General features: G+C 42.5%; 1 protein-coding gene across 1 annotated transcript in view; it reads left to right on the forward strand.

The window, feature by feature from the left end:
• Positions 1-3,132, forward strand: part of LOC120018122 (unconventional myosin-XVIIIa-like) — an 82,491-nt gene extending 79,359 nt beyond the window's left edge. The window contains exon 37 of the mRNA XM_038961124.1: positions 630-3,132. Coding sequence (XP_038817052.1) covers positions 630-786 — 157 coding nt within the window. The 3' untranslated portion in view covers positions 787-3,132. The remainder of the gene's footprint in view (positions 1-629) is intronic.
• Positions 3,133-13,812: the final 10,680 nt, after the last annotated feature.

Below are 13,812 nucleotides of genomic sequence, written 5' to 3' on the forward strand. Positions count from 1 at the left end.
CTTAATTCTGTGCGTAATTAGACCCACTGCATCGATTTACACAAGCAGCAAGTACATTTAAGATGCACGATTGACAGTAATTAACCCTAGGTTTGCATAATTTAAGTGGGCTTGAATGTTAAATCAGGTTGAAACACGCAGTAGCAGTAGGCAGGCAGAATATCTAAAGACAGAGAGAGGGTACGTCAGAGTTGCTCTACTGACGATTCATACGGAAGATTTGCTCTATTGTTTAGAAGTCATTAGAGTGAAAAAAAGGTTCACTGGTATTTTGTTTAAACTGAATGGTATTTGATTGTCCTACACTTGTGAGGCCAGGCAGTGCACTGTAGGTGTGCCATTGTTCTGTTTTTGGAGAGGAAGCCGCAGTGCATAGCAGATTAAATCAACCACAAACCAGAAGCATACTCCATCACATGCTCTCTGTGGAATAAGTGTACTTTTTGTGTGTCTAAAAATGTAGTTTTATAACTAGAGTTATGGTAGTATGCATCCGTCCATGTGTTTGTGCACATTTAGTTGGTTGAAGCACAATATGTGTAACATTACATAAAAGATAAGAACATATGATCATGCCCCACTGTGTAACTATCCTCGGGACCTGTCATTGATTCTTTCTCTCCCTCCAGTCCTCCTAGCCGAAGACGGTTCTGCTTTGACAAATCTGACGAAGAAGAGGTTGAAAAAGAAGGTGGTGCGTCCCGAGGGTCCTACCGCTCCAGAAACACACGGGGCAGCTACCTGAACAACAGTGACAGCGAAGACAAGCCCTCTGAGACAACATAGTTCACACACACACACCAGCCAACAAACCCTGCATGTTGAGAGGGCCCCTGTGGTGCTGTCATCACACACAACCACTCTACTGTTCTTCTAACCCTGCAACATGGCAATGATACTATTACTATCATTATTATTCTACTGTTACAAAGCAGCTTGCATTGCTAAGGTCTAGAGAAGGTGCCATAGTACGTCAGTGTACAGTACACAACACTAATGGTTTCTCTCGCTCTCCACTCCACTGGGCCAACCATCTCTTAGTGTATTTCACCAGTCACATGTGACAATGTCTCCATCTTGGATCTGGCCCCTCCAGTTGAACAGCACCTCCATTAATAATGGCTTGTATCTCCTGTCTCTGCTGGCTGCATGAGGACAGCTGCTGCTTGGCTGGCGCCATCGTCTCCTACTTCCTAGACTCTGTCATCATCATCATGGTTGTAACTGAGCCAAAGAACTAGCTATGTTCCCTTGTGTTTTATCACTGCATCGGGGGACTAGAAAGACAAAAATCGAACAAAAAAAGATGGAGGAAATAAGTACCAAAAAAAGCCTTTTTTTGCAAGTAGATGTGTACTTCGTGTTATTGCTTATCAAGTATATGTGTACACTGTGTTATTGCTTATCTGAGTCCTGGTAAAAAGACCAGAGTTTTTTGGGGGGAGAAGTGCCGTTGATATACAGTACATAGGGTCCTCTACAGCTGTGCTTAGATTCTGGCTGCAGCGCCGTGCCACCCCCTGAAAGAAGACGCTTTCATCGGCTCATCTGCTTGTTTTCTATTGCTTGTTTAAGCAGGAGAATAATGTTTCCTAACAGGAAGACAACAGAAGAGAGCTGCAGCACCAAACTGCTTTGTGATGAAAGTTTAGCCCTTCTCTTCTTTTTTTCTTTTTGTTTTGATGTTTGAAAGAAGATCATTTGTTTTCGAGAGTCCTGCCATCAAGAAAATGAATTTCCAGGAGGTTGGAGCGTAGCATACCCTATGAAATGCCTTGCCTTTTATTTCAACTTGAATTGAACTAAGTACTTTGCAGAAATGCTTTTGGGGTGAGAGTCTTTGGCTCAGCTATTTTTTTTCTTCTCTGTCGTTGTGGTTGTTGTTCTCATGCTTTTCACTCGTTTTCTCTCCATTTGATGTTTGCTTTCCAAAGGGAACGATATTGAACACCATGCTTTATGATGGTTTGCCTTTAGTTTATATCTCCTTCAACACCCACATGTTTTCTTTTTCTGATAAACCATACTGGATTACACATGGTGAGGATTTGGGGTCCTCAACCCGCATGGTAAATCCTCCTGTGTTGCATCACCACTCTGTAAACTGGATATAATACATTCAAATCCTTTTCAGTGTCTCTGAAGCCTATTTGTCATGTAGGATTCATCAGTATTCTGTCCTGAACCAATGCTACTGTTCATAACAGAGCAGCAGTTTAACCAGGAAGATATTAAAGACCCATGCTTTTACGGTTGCTTGGTGTTACATTGAACCCTTCGGCTGTCTCTTTAGTATTTATGAATTAGCGTTAATGAATTGAGCAGGCCTGCCAAAATGTGTATTATCCACCTGTACATGGCAAGTGGGGCTGACAGGATTGTGTTGATACTTTGCGTGAAGGGAGAAGTTTGGTGCGTTTGTATTATACATGCCTTTTAAAGACAGATCTATCACCTTTTTCCTCTATGCCAGGGTTTCCCAAACTCTGTCTTGGGGCCTGCCAGGGTTTACGTTTTGGTATTTGCCTGGGCACTACACAGCTGATTCAAATAATCAAAGCTTGATGATGAGATTATTATTTGAATCAGCTGTGTAGTGCTAGGGCAAAAAAGAAAGTGTGCACCTAGGGGGGCACCAGGACCAAGTTTGGGAAACCCTGCTCTATGCAGTCAACATGAGTTTTAAAAGGAATTGTAAACTGTTTTATGATCTCGTTTTATGATACTCTTAAACCTGAGTCATCATAAAAACACCAGGCAAACAAAGAAATGAGCCAACATAACATTGCTGACTGTACACATTAATATTTATATAAATATCTGTACTGATTCATGCTAGCTTTCAAAATAGTATATTTTTATTTTCGTTATTGAACAAAATGACCACTTATTATGAGTAATTTTGCATTACAGTTTAATATATTGTAAATAAATGATGACTCAGACTGTAATTTTATTTTCTCTGTGGGTTTTTGTTTGACATTTTCTGCATTGGTGTTTCAGCCTCCAAGCTCCTATCTGTCTTTTCAGACTTAAATATGCACATTAGAAAATAGTCTCCCACTTAACATTTCTGGAGGGCATACTGTGGTATTTTTTTTAATGAAAGGCAAATAAAAATAAATTCTGTTCTCTGATGCATCCACTGTTTTCTACAGATTTGAGAAATGTCAACAGTATCACTGACCCTGACTCTGAGGCCTTTCAAATCAGGAACACATTGAACACAGTTCAATTGACTGGCCTTTATCTTGTTTCCAAAGAAACCTTTTCCCTCTCTTCTGTATGTTTTGATGGCAAATTATTTTCAGAGCGAAGAGAAAGGGATTACCAAGCATAGTGCTTTCTTCATCATCTTCAACACAACAGCTATTAGCAGGGAAACCTTGATTACTGTGTGGGAGACGCCACAACCACCACGGTAAATGCCATCAGTTTCCACCATTATGTTAGCATTCTACCTACTGTACGTAACTATAAGGGCAAGGTGCAGCTGATAGCCGAGTACTGAACTGAACAAATGGAAGCCCATTGTACTTATTTGTACTTAATTACAATTACTGTATGTACCAAAACATTAAGGTTCCTTGGTTAGTCTTTGACAATCATCACCTCCCTATGTAACTGGAGGCACGGTGCAGCAGATAGCCAATTACTGCTAACGCCGAAGAACAAAAGGGTAGATGCCCATTGCAGCATTACATTACTGTATGTCCCAACAGATAACCATTGACAGAAATCATCATCTCCCTTTCCACCATTATCAAATACGACAGCCATGCCCACATTGCCAAGGTGATTTTTTAATCCTGCACCTTCCAAATAGCATTGTTCAGAATCAATACATGTTCTCTACAACAGGGCTACCGCACTCTAGTTCATAAAGTAACCACTCAATCACGGTCTCTCTCATTGTAGTTGACTGTGTTTGAAAAGTGGTCGCACAATGTCCTTCAGCACTAAATGTGATACAACCCTAGTATAATGTACTGTACTTTTCATTCACACACATTGTCTTTGAAATGCTACAATACACAGCACACAAGACATAACTCTCCATGGACCTATATAGGGGAACACTATAACTGTGAAGAATGTCAATGAGCAATATTTTTATGATGGGCCTTATTCTATCGTAGCACTGTCATATAATTGTCTGGTCTTTGAGAATTGCTGACAAGATAGAAATTGTTCTGGAAAATGCTAGAAGGACAATGGATTTACAATATTATATTTACAATATTCAATATTCAATCTCATATTTTGATTTGGGCGTAGATTGTGCCATGCATTTTACCCCTCATTTAACTCTGTGGATCCTCTCCTGCTGTTTTCAGAAACAGCCATTAGAGGTTCTGTTCCAGGAAAGATGCAAGGAAAAAATTACAAAGTATCCATTTCTATCTCATGTTAATGAAGAGTTTAGAGACTGTGGGCGACAGGTCTGCTTTGTTTTTGTATAAAAGGTATGGGGCACTTAGGGCACAAATTACTGCCTCCCAGCCAAGCTAATGAGTAATTATCTAAAGCAAAGAGGATGACATCTCTTATTATTGGTGTTGTGCCATGTTATAGGCCTTTAGTCAGTCATAACATTACTAAATACTGTAGCCTACATAAAATCACTAAATTTTTTCCATCAATATGCCCATGGCATTTTAGCAATGATTTATTTGACACATGATGTGTATTAATAGGTTGTTAATGTCAAGTAAAATGCCACTAGATGGCAGGTGCTAAATGGATGCTTGAAGTATCTGGTTCACACACGTCAGAAGCTTTAATTGAAACTGAAATGTTCATTTAAAATATGAAAAGCTTCCATCTATGTATCCCTTATGCTTATTGTTTTTCATGAAATAACAGTGTACATTTCTCATGTTAAACTTTTCCTGTGAAAGTGTGTTTGGAATTAAGACTTAATCGCAAATAATTCTAGACTTGAATTAAGAAGTGGGAAAGCAGTGTTGCCGTTATTTGGGTTTGATTGATCTTCATCATCTGGTAGGGAGTGTTTTTATTGAGATTGATTCATCAAGATCAAAGAGAAATTATGACAAAGATCTTCTAAAATATTGCAAGTAATTACAATTATGTATGAAGAATACCTTTAACAGTTTTAAAAGCCTGCTCTTGTTTGATGTCCTTGCACCCAGTTTGACAAGGTAATACTTTATAATTTCTTGGAAATGTCTAAGTACCACATTTGCATTCCAGAATGACATCCAGAATCCAGACATTCCAGAAAACATCCAGAAACCAGATATTCCAGAATAACATCCAGAATTCAGACATTCCAGAATAACATCCAGAATTCAGACATTCCAGAATGACGTCCAGACACCAGACATTCCAGAATGACGTCCAGAATTCAGACATTCCAGAATGGCATCCCATCTATGCTACAGGATGCTTCTCGCACATCCAATGTCTTTATCTGCCAAACCGTTTTAAGGCACAACATTAGTGTCATGTCATGCTCTAATTGGCTCACGTATGAACACACTCTTGACCTGGCGCTGAGGCCTGTGGGTGGACTCTGATTTGTGTTAGCAGAGTGTCATGCAGAGTCCTCTTCCTGGGTCTAACAGTGTACCATACGGCTTCCTCATTTCAGACTACCTGTGAAGATCTCAACTGCATACTCCTCACGTCCTCTCTCCTCGTCTCTTTCTCAAATGGGTTTTGAGAAGGAGATTAGAGAGGACACGAGATGTATGCAATTGAGATCTTCCCCGTTTTCTCCCTGCTATTCCCACCAACAGCCCGCTAGCAGGAAATGGTCAAATGTGTGCCAGTGTTTGTAAGTGATTCTGCTTCCTCCTGCTCAGTGGGAGTTCTCAGAAAGACTTCCCTAAACTAGCGGGTATCCAGACATTCGACATCGTGGGCAGAAGCCACCTCTTACTGTAGCTACAGTAGCCAGAGGCAATAGGGGGTGGTCTAGATTTACATCGGAATGGATGTGTTGCACAGTTTTTGGATGGCAGGCAGCAAATTAAAAATCAATTACACATTCATTAAAAAACCTTTACGTTTGGGGACTTCCTGCAATTATATTTCTCCCTCTTTTCAAATAGAACTGAATTGAAGTGTGTGAGGCATAGGTTACTCTCTTGGATTCTTTGCTATTGCTAGAGCTAGTTTTCCCTGACTGGAAAATCACCCACTTCTGTCCAGTAGATTACTAACTCCCACCTTTTGAATCAGTATAGCACACTATTCATGAGAATAGTGAAATAGTGCCCAAAATAGTGCCCATTTGGTAGTTACCCTTGCCAGAGAGAGAGAAAGAAGAGGGGAGGGAAGGATAGTGGGAATGGAAGGATAAGATGGGGACAGGAGAGTGGGGAATGGGAGAGAGGAGGCAGGGCGGGACAAATAAGATGAAGGGATGGCGAAGAATGGGAGGGAGGGAGGTGTGGCAGGGAATGGGATGGATGGAGGGAGGTTTGGCGGGGAATGGGAGGAAAGGAGGGGGAGGTTTGGCGGGGAATGGGAGGGAAGGAGGGAGGTTTGGCGGGGAATGGGAGGAAAGGAGGGGGAGGTTTGGCGGGGAATTGGAGGGAAGGAGGGAGGTTTGGCAGGGAATGGGAGGCAAGCATGGCTCCTACCCTTGGTGATGACAAGGAGATCTAAAAGCATCTAACGCCTTCAGTGTTCTCCTTGTCTCCCGGCAACAGTGCCACCAAGCTCATTACACTTCCAAATGCTGCTGTATCCCCTTCCTCCTGGGCCTCCTCGTGACAGGCCCTTGTGTTTTGGCTGACTCGTGACCCCTGCTTCCCACCCCCCTGCCACATCAACCGCACACTGCCCAGCGCAACTGTCATTTCCTCTGGCATGCAAGCTGTTCGGTAATGTTTAATTTCCTAGAAGGGAGGAGACGGCCAGGAGGAATAGTACTGTGTGGTCCTGCCTGGTCTGTCTCTGTGTGGTGTGGTGGTCAGCGTTGTCTGGAAGCAACAAAAAACTCTTTAATCAGCTGTCCAATGACATGTCATGCAGTATTTTACATTTGCTATGTAATTTAGTAAGGGACTAAGGAATGGGATATTGATCGGCCATTTTGCACCATGCAGCGCAGTCCTCAACGCACCATAATCACCAAGATCAATGAATCAATGCACCATCAATACGTACTTGGCTAGTCCTCCTAGTATTTGTTAGGATATTAATCTGAAGCTCTTTTTTTACGTTTTGGTTCTCCTTTCCCTATCCATTCCCCCTTCAGGTGTAAACTATGACATCATAAACCACTCCATCCACGCCCATGGTTCTCTGAAGGCAGGCAAAGCAACAGCGTTTAGGCTATATTAGTCCAACTACTCAACATATTCATCAACCTGACGAACAGTGGTTAAATTGAGTCAGGCTCCTGCACCTTGGGTCAAGAGAAAAGTAGGATCAAAAGTAGAATAAATGTAGGATAAACCAAAGTAAGGGTTATTCCAAATGAGGGTTAGGGTTGTGGTTGAGGCAACGTTTAGGGTGAAACTGGGATGTGGACATGAAGCTATGGTTAGGGTTTGTGGTTGAGGCTGAGGCCAGTGTTAGAGTTGATCTGGGATGTGGACAAAGGATAGGGTTATGCCATAAGTTTGGCACAAACCTAACCCTAGCGTCTACCACAACCCTAACCCTAGCCTCTACCACAACCCTAACCCCAGCCTCCACCACAACCCTAACCCCAGCCTCTACCACATCCCTAACCCCAGCCTCCACCACAACCCTAACTCCAGCCTAACCCCAGCCTCTACCACAACCCTAACCCCAGCCTCTACCACAACCCTAACCCCAGCCTCCACCACAACCCTAACTCCAGCCTCTACCACAACCCTAACCCCAGCCTCCACCACAACCCTAACTCCAGCCTCTACCACAACCCTAACCCCAGCCTCTACCACAACCCTAACCCCAGCCTCCACCACAACCCTAACTCCAGCCTAACCCCAGCCTCTACCACAACCCTAACCCCAGCCTCCACCACAACCCTAACTCCAGCCTAACCCCAGCCTCTACCACAACCCTAACCCCAGCCTCCACCACAACCCTAACTCCAGCCTCGACCACAACCCTAACCCCAGCCTCTACCACAACCCTAACCCCAGCCTCCACCACAACCCTAACTCCAGCCTAACCCCAGCCTCTACCACAACCCTAACCCTAGCCTCCACCACAACCCTAGGCTCTACCACAACCCTAACCCCAGCCTCCACCACAACCCTAACCCTAGCCCTAGTCTCAACCCAAACCCCAACCCTAAGCTGGCTCAACCTTACTCCTGACCCGCCCAAATAACGCTACCCTACCTCTGAATTCTCAATTTAACCCATGCTGACCAACCTGGCTTTATCAAATGAGCTGAATTTAAACATCACCCTTGGGCCAAGAGCAGCAAACAGTGAGTTGAAATTCCCTCCCTTTCCCTAGATGTGTATTGTTCTGTCCAGTTCCTGTAACTACTTCACCACATTAGGATGTGTGTGATTCCTCCCACTCTGTTTGCAGTTTTTAACCTCCCACAACCATCATGCCCTGGAGACCTCTCCCTTGCCCTCCTGCTTCATCCTCCTCCCCCGTAGGTCCCTAACAGGGCATGGTGGGTGGATGGTGGATTGTGGATGCCCAGCAGCTCAGTAACCCATGGATACTGTTAATCATGGAAATAGGTGGGCCAACTGACGCCATGCTTGGAGCCTGGAGCTTTGCATGGAAGACTGACCTTACGCCAATGCTCACCTCTGGGGTTTTGTGTGGGAGGGCCTTGACCATATGGCAGTGGTTTACCGCAAAAGGACTCTGCTTTTTACACTACAGATGGTGGTGAGGTCATCAAAAGGTCTAAAAAAAATACTGTATTTACTGCACAGATTTCACAGTATTTAAGATTACTTAACTTCTCATTGGGATTGTTCCTCAGTTTACATTATGAAATAGCATTTTCTCTCAGTTTGACCTCATTCTGACCTTTTTATGCCATGATCTTCACAGTGGAGTATCTGACATTTAATTTCTTTATGGTGAACAAAATATGGATACATTTGCCACACTATGCAACAAGTTTAGAAGTTACTTTGTAAATTTTTGAATTACGAGGTTAATTCAAACTTTGGATTCATTTAACACTTCAATACAATTTAACACTTGATAATGTTGTATTTTAATGTCAAATATAATTATGTTTGTAAAAACAACAACTGATGACATTAGCTCCAAGCAAGCAGAGTATGCTTACGAAACTAATCTTTCAAGTCCAGAATGACTACCACCCAAAAGGTCATTGTTTTTAAGTGAAGTAAAGTAGCCCTTGAAACACCCAAACTCAAACTCATTTGAATATTAATAGACAAACACAACCTGTACGTGCTCAAGGCCAAAACACAGCTTATCATGTGGTAAACACAACCTGTACGTGCTAAAGGCCAAAACACAGCTTATCGTGTGGTAAACACAACCTGTACGTGCTAAAGGCCAAAACACAGCTTATCGTGTGGTAAACACAACCTGTACGTGCTAAAGGCCAAAACACAGCTTATCGTGTGGTAAACACAACCTGTACGTGCTAAAGGCCAAAACACAGCTTATCGTGTGGTAAACACAACCTGTACGTGCTAAAGGCCAAAACACAGCTTATCGTGTGGTAAACACAACCTGTACGTGCTAAAGGCCAAAACACAGCTTATCGTGTGGTAAACACAACCTGTACGTGCTAAAGGCCAAAACACAGCTTATCGTGTGGTAAACACAACCTGTACGTGCTAAAGGCCAAACACAGCTTATCGTGTGGTAAACACAACCTGTACGTGCTAAAGGCCAAAACACAGCTTATCGTGTGGTAAACACAACCTGTACGTGCTAAAGGCCAAAACACAGCTTATCGTGTGGTAAACACAACCTGTACGTGCTAAAGGCCAAAACACAGCTTATCGTGTGGTAAACACAACCTGTACGTGCTAAAGGCCAAACACAGCTTATCGTGTGGTAAACACAACCTGTACGTGCTAAAGGCCAAAACACAGCTTATCGTGTGGTAAACACAACCTGTACGTGCTAAAGGCCAAAACACAGCTTATCGTGTGGTAAACACAACATTTCCATTATCATGTGTTCTAAATGAAAACAAACCAAAATGTAACCAGCCTATGGATGTCTCATAACATGACTTATTCCCCCCATCTGGTCTTCAGTATGAGTGGACTGTTTCCAGTTGTCACCTTGATGCTATTTTGATAACAGGTAATGAAGAGGAAGATGTTATCTGTTATCTGTTAGTAGTTCAGACAGGTGCCTAGACTACCCCTCATTACTCACACCATTCCATTTACCTTGCACAAATTCTTCCAAATCACAGTCATTTCCATGCCTACAGTGCCGTGAAAAAGTATTTGCCCTGTCTGATTCTCTCTATTTTTTAACCAAAACCTAATATTAGATAAAGGGAACCTGAGTGAACAATAACAAAAAATATACTTATTATACATATTTCATTTATTTAATAAACAAAGTTATGCAACACCCAATTCCCCTATGTGAAAAGGTAATTGCCCCCTTACACTCAATAACTGGTTATGCCACATTTAGCTAAAATGACTACAACCAAAAGCTTCCTGTAGTTGTTGATCAGTCTCTCACATCGCGGTGGAGGAATTCTGGTCCAATTTTGCTTGCAGAACTGGACGACACGGGTCCCATTATGTCTGGCAAAAACCAAACACTGCATTCCACAGTAAAAACCTTATACCAACGGTCAAGAATGGTGGTGGTAGTGTGATGGTTTGGGGATGCTTTGCTGCCTCAGGACCTGGATGACTTGCCATCATTGAACGAACCATGAATTCTGCTCTGTATCAGAGAATTCTACAGGAGAATGTCAGGCCATTCGACTGTGAGCTGAAGCTGATATGCAGCTGGGTCATGCAGCAAGACAATGGTCCAAAACACACATTCAAGCCTACATGAAAATGGCTGAAAAGCAACACATTTTAAGTTTTGGAATTGGCTAATCAAAGTCCAGACCTAATCACAGTTGAGATGTTGTGGCAGGATCTGAAACGACCTACAAATGTTGCTGAGTTAAAGCAGTTCTGCAAGCAAGAGTGGGCCAAAATTCCTCAACAGTGATGTGAGAGACTGATCAACAACTACAGGAAGCTTTTGGTTGGAGTCGTTATAGCTACAGTAAATTCCTCCACAGCGATGTGAGAGACTGATCAACAACTACAGGAAGCTTTTGGTTGGAGTCGTTATAGCTACAGTAAATTCCTCCACCGCGATGTGAGAGACTGATCAACAACTACAGGAAGCTTTTGGTTGCAGTCATTGCAGCTAAAGGTGGCACAACCAGTTATTGAGTGCAAGGGGTCAAGTACTTTTTTACACAGGGGCACTGGGTGTTTCATAACATGTTTGTTAAATTAATTAAATACATATGTAACTGTGTTATGTGTTCACTCAGGTTCCCTTTATCTAATATTAGGTTTTGGTTGAAGATCTGATAACATTCAGTATAAAAATATGCAAAAATAGAGAAAATCAGAAAGGAGGCAAATACTTTTTCACAGCACTGTACCCAGCACTCACTCTCATAGTTGACAGTCATTTTGTGCTTTCTGACTCTCTCACACGTTTGTTTATATTCTTAAGACTCTGACACATCTGGGCCTGTTAAGAAGTCTTGTGACAGATGGGGGCAGACAGAGGGGCGGGGGGGGGGAATGAAAGGAAAACACATTGAGTGGAATCTGTGTTATGCTAGTTGTTTTATCTTACATGGAAGCTGACAGAGCTCTGATTGGTGAAAAATATCAGCCATTGCTCTATTGGCATTGAAGCAGTGGTAGAAAAATATTTTTACATGCAAATCAGAGATGAAAACCTTAAGACCCTTAAGCACATCTTTTCAAATTCATGGCAGGTGTTCTATCTGATAGGAGCACCATTCTTGCCCTCTGAACCTACCTGACAGATAGGACAAATAACCCTCCTGAGAGGAGATCATTTTAAAACAGGTCTTGTTTATCTGTCTGTGTTACCGCCTTCTAGCAGTGTGGTGATGTGGAAAAAGCTGCTATCAGTGTGTTTCCTGTCATTCTCTGAGCTACATTTCTCCCTGTTTCTCCATGTTATATTGGCAGCAACACGGGTGAGCTTATGGTTCCTCATGGTGGCTTGTCCTCTCAGGCTACATTCATCCCACCACCACCAGCCCCCCCTTTCCTGCCAGCTCAGGTTTCTGTGCCTATACTATAACATGGCCTATGTCTGATTACCTGAGGTTAAAGTCTAATGACAGACCATCATTATCATTTGACAATCAAGTGCTTAAAGGGATAGTTCAACCAAATTACATGAACTTGTATTTGTGACAAAAAAGGCGCTAGGACCCAGAACCATGACGCTGGCTAGCTGGCTATAGAGAATCAGAAAAAGGGCACTACTTTCAAACGTTACTCTTCTTCTTAAAAGCGTATCCCATACATACATGTTTAGAAATAGATGTTCCAGTGTTTCCTTTCCCCCTAAATATTGCTGGGTGAATACTTGCGTTTGCATGTTTAATGGTCTCCTAATTTTCTATCAATTCAAAGTCACTTAGAGCTGAGAGACTGAGTGGTACGCTGATCTGTCTGCGTCTCGCTATACCATTTTCTTATTCCCGCTGATGGCTGTGGTTGGCAACCATTGTAACAGGCTGGCTGATTAGTGATTAAAATGTTTACATGGGAAAATAGGTACAGGCAGAGGCACACACGCGCCACTGAAGGCTGCACACTACACACACACTGCACACACACTGCACACACACTGCACACACAGCTGGCTGCGCGAAGACAAATGGTTCCACGGCTGATGTCTTTTTAACTATGTGCTTAGCTTGAAAAAGGCCTCATTCGGGGGAGTGAGAAGGGAGGAGGTAGTGATGCATAAAATCATACAAGCCAATAAGGGTGACGTTTTTTAAGTTTAAGACCATTTGTCACAGATTAACAGGTTTACAGTCTTACAACAATGTTATAGTTGGACTTTAGACTCACCTCTATCAGCTGGCCTCCCATTATGGCCTTCCTCTTAGACTTTGATTGTTGCTTTCATGATGTGGTTAGATAATGTACGTTTGTTTTGTTATTTGATATTTTATTTTGTGCTCTTTGAGATTATTCTTGTATAATGAAAAGTGCTTTACAAATGTAATAAATTATTATTACTATTGTTATTATTAGTCTGGTTTGAAATTATGCAGAATGGTCCACAAGTAGAGGCTATGAGAGTATGATTTACAGAGCAGTACTAACAATACAACAGCTGAAGGGTCTCTGTGTGGGTGAGAGATTTGCTTTAGTGAATCATTGATTTGTTTCCTCTTCTCATTTAAAGGCTCCTATCTCTACGTCACATTTCTCAATGATTATCTAGAAAAGTAAGTCTTTGTTTGCCAGCGGCCATGGTTTGTGTAGGATTCAGCCACACTGGTATGAAAACCTTACATTTCTACATTTTTTTAAAGCTCTGGTTCCTGAGAAAATGGTTAAGACCATTGCTATCTTCTTTCAGTTATTCTTTGTGCTGTTTGGGGCATTGAAATCTTCGTTGCTATAGCCAGCGAACCCGATCCTACAGTGCTGACTTGGAGTGGGCTTGGAAGAGTCTGATTCTGAAGTGGGAGAGGTCATAGGAGGGCACTTCTCCCATGGCTCAGTTCACGCAGCAGCTAGCCAACGATTGGGCCAAACTTAAATCTGTGACCTGGGGGGAGAACCAATCACAGTGAGTGAGGCAGGTAGGTCCTCATGTCACGTTCGTCATATTGAG

This window comes from Salvelinus namaycush, chromosome 23, assembly GCF_016432855.1.
Source record: "Salvelinus namaycush isolate Seneca chromosome 23, SaNama_1.0, whole genome shotgun sequence".
In the NCBI taxonomy this organism is placed as follows: Eukaryota; Metazoa; Chordata; class Actinopteri; order Salmoniformes; family Salmonidae; genus Salvelinus; species Salvelinus namaycush.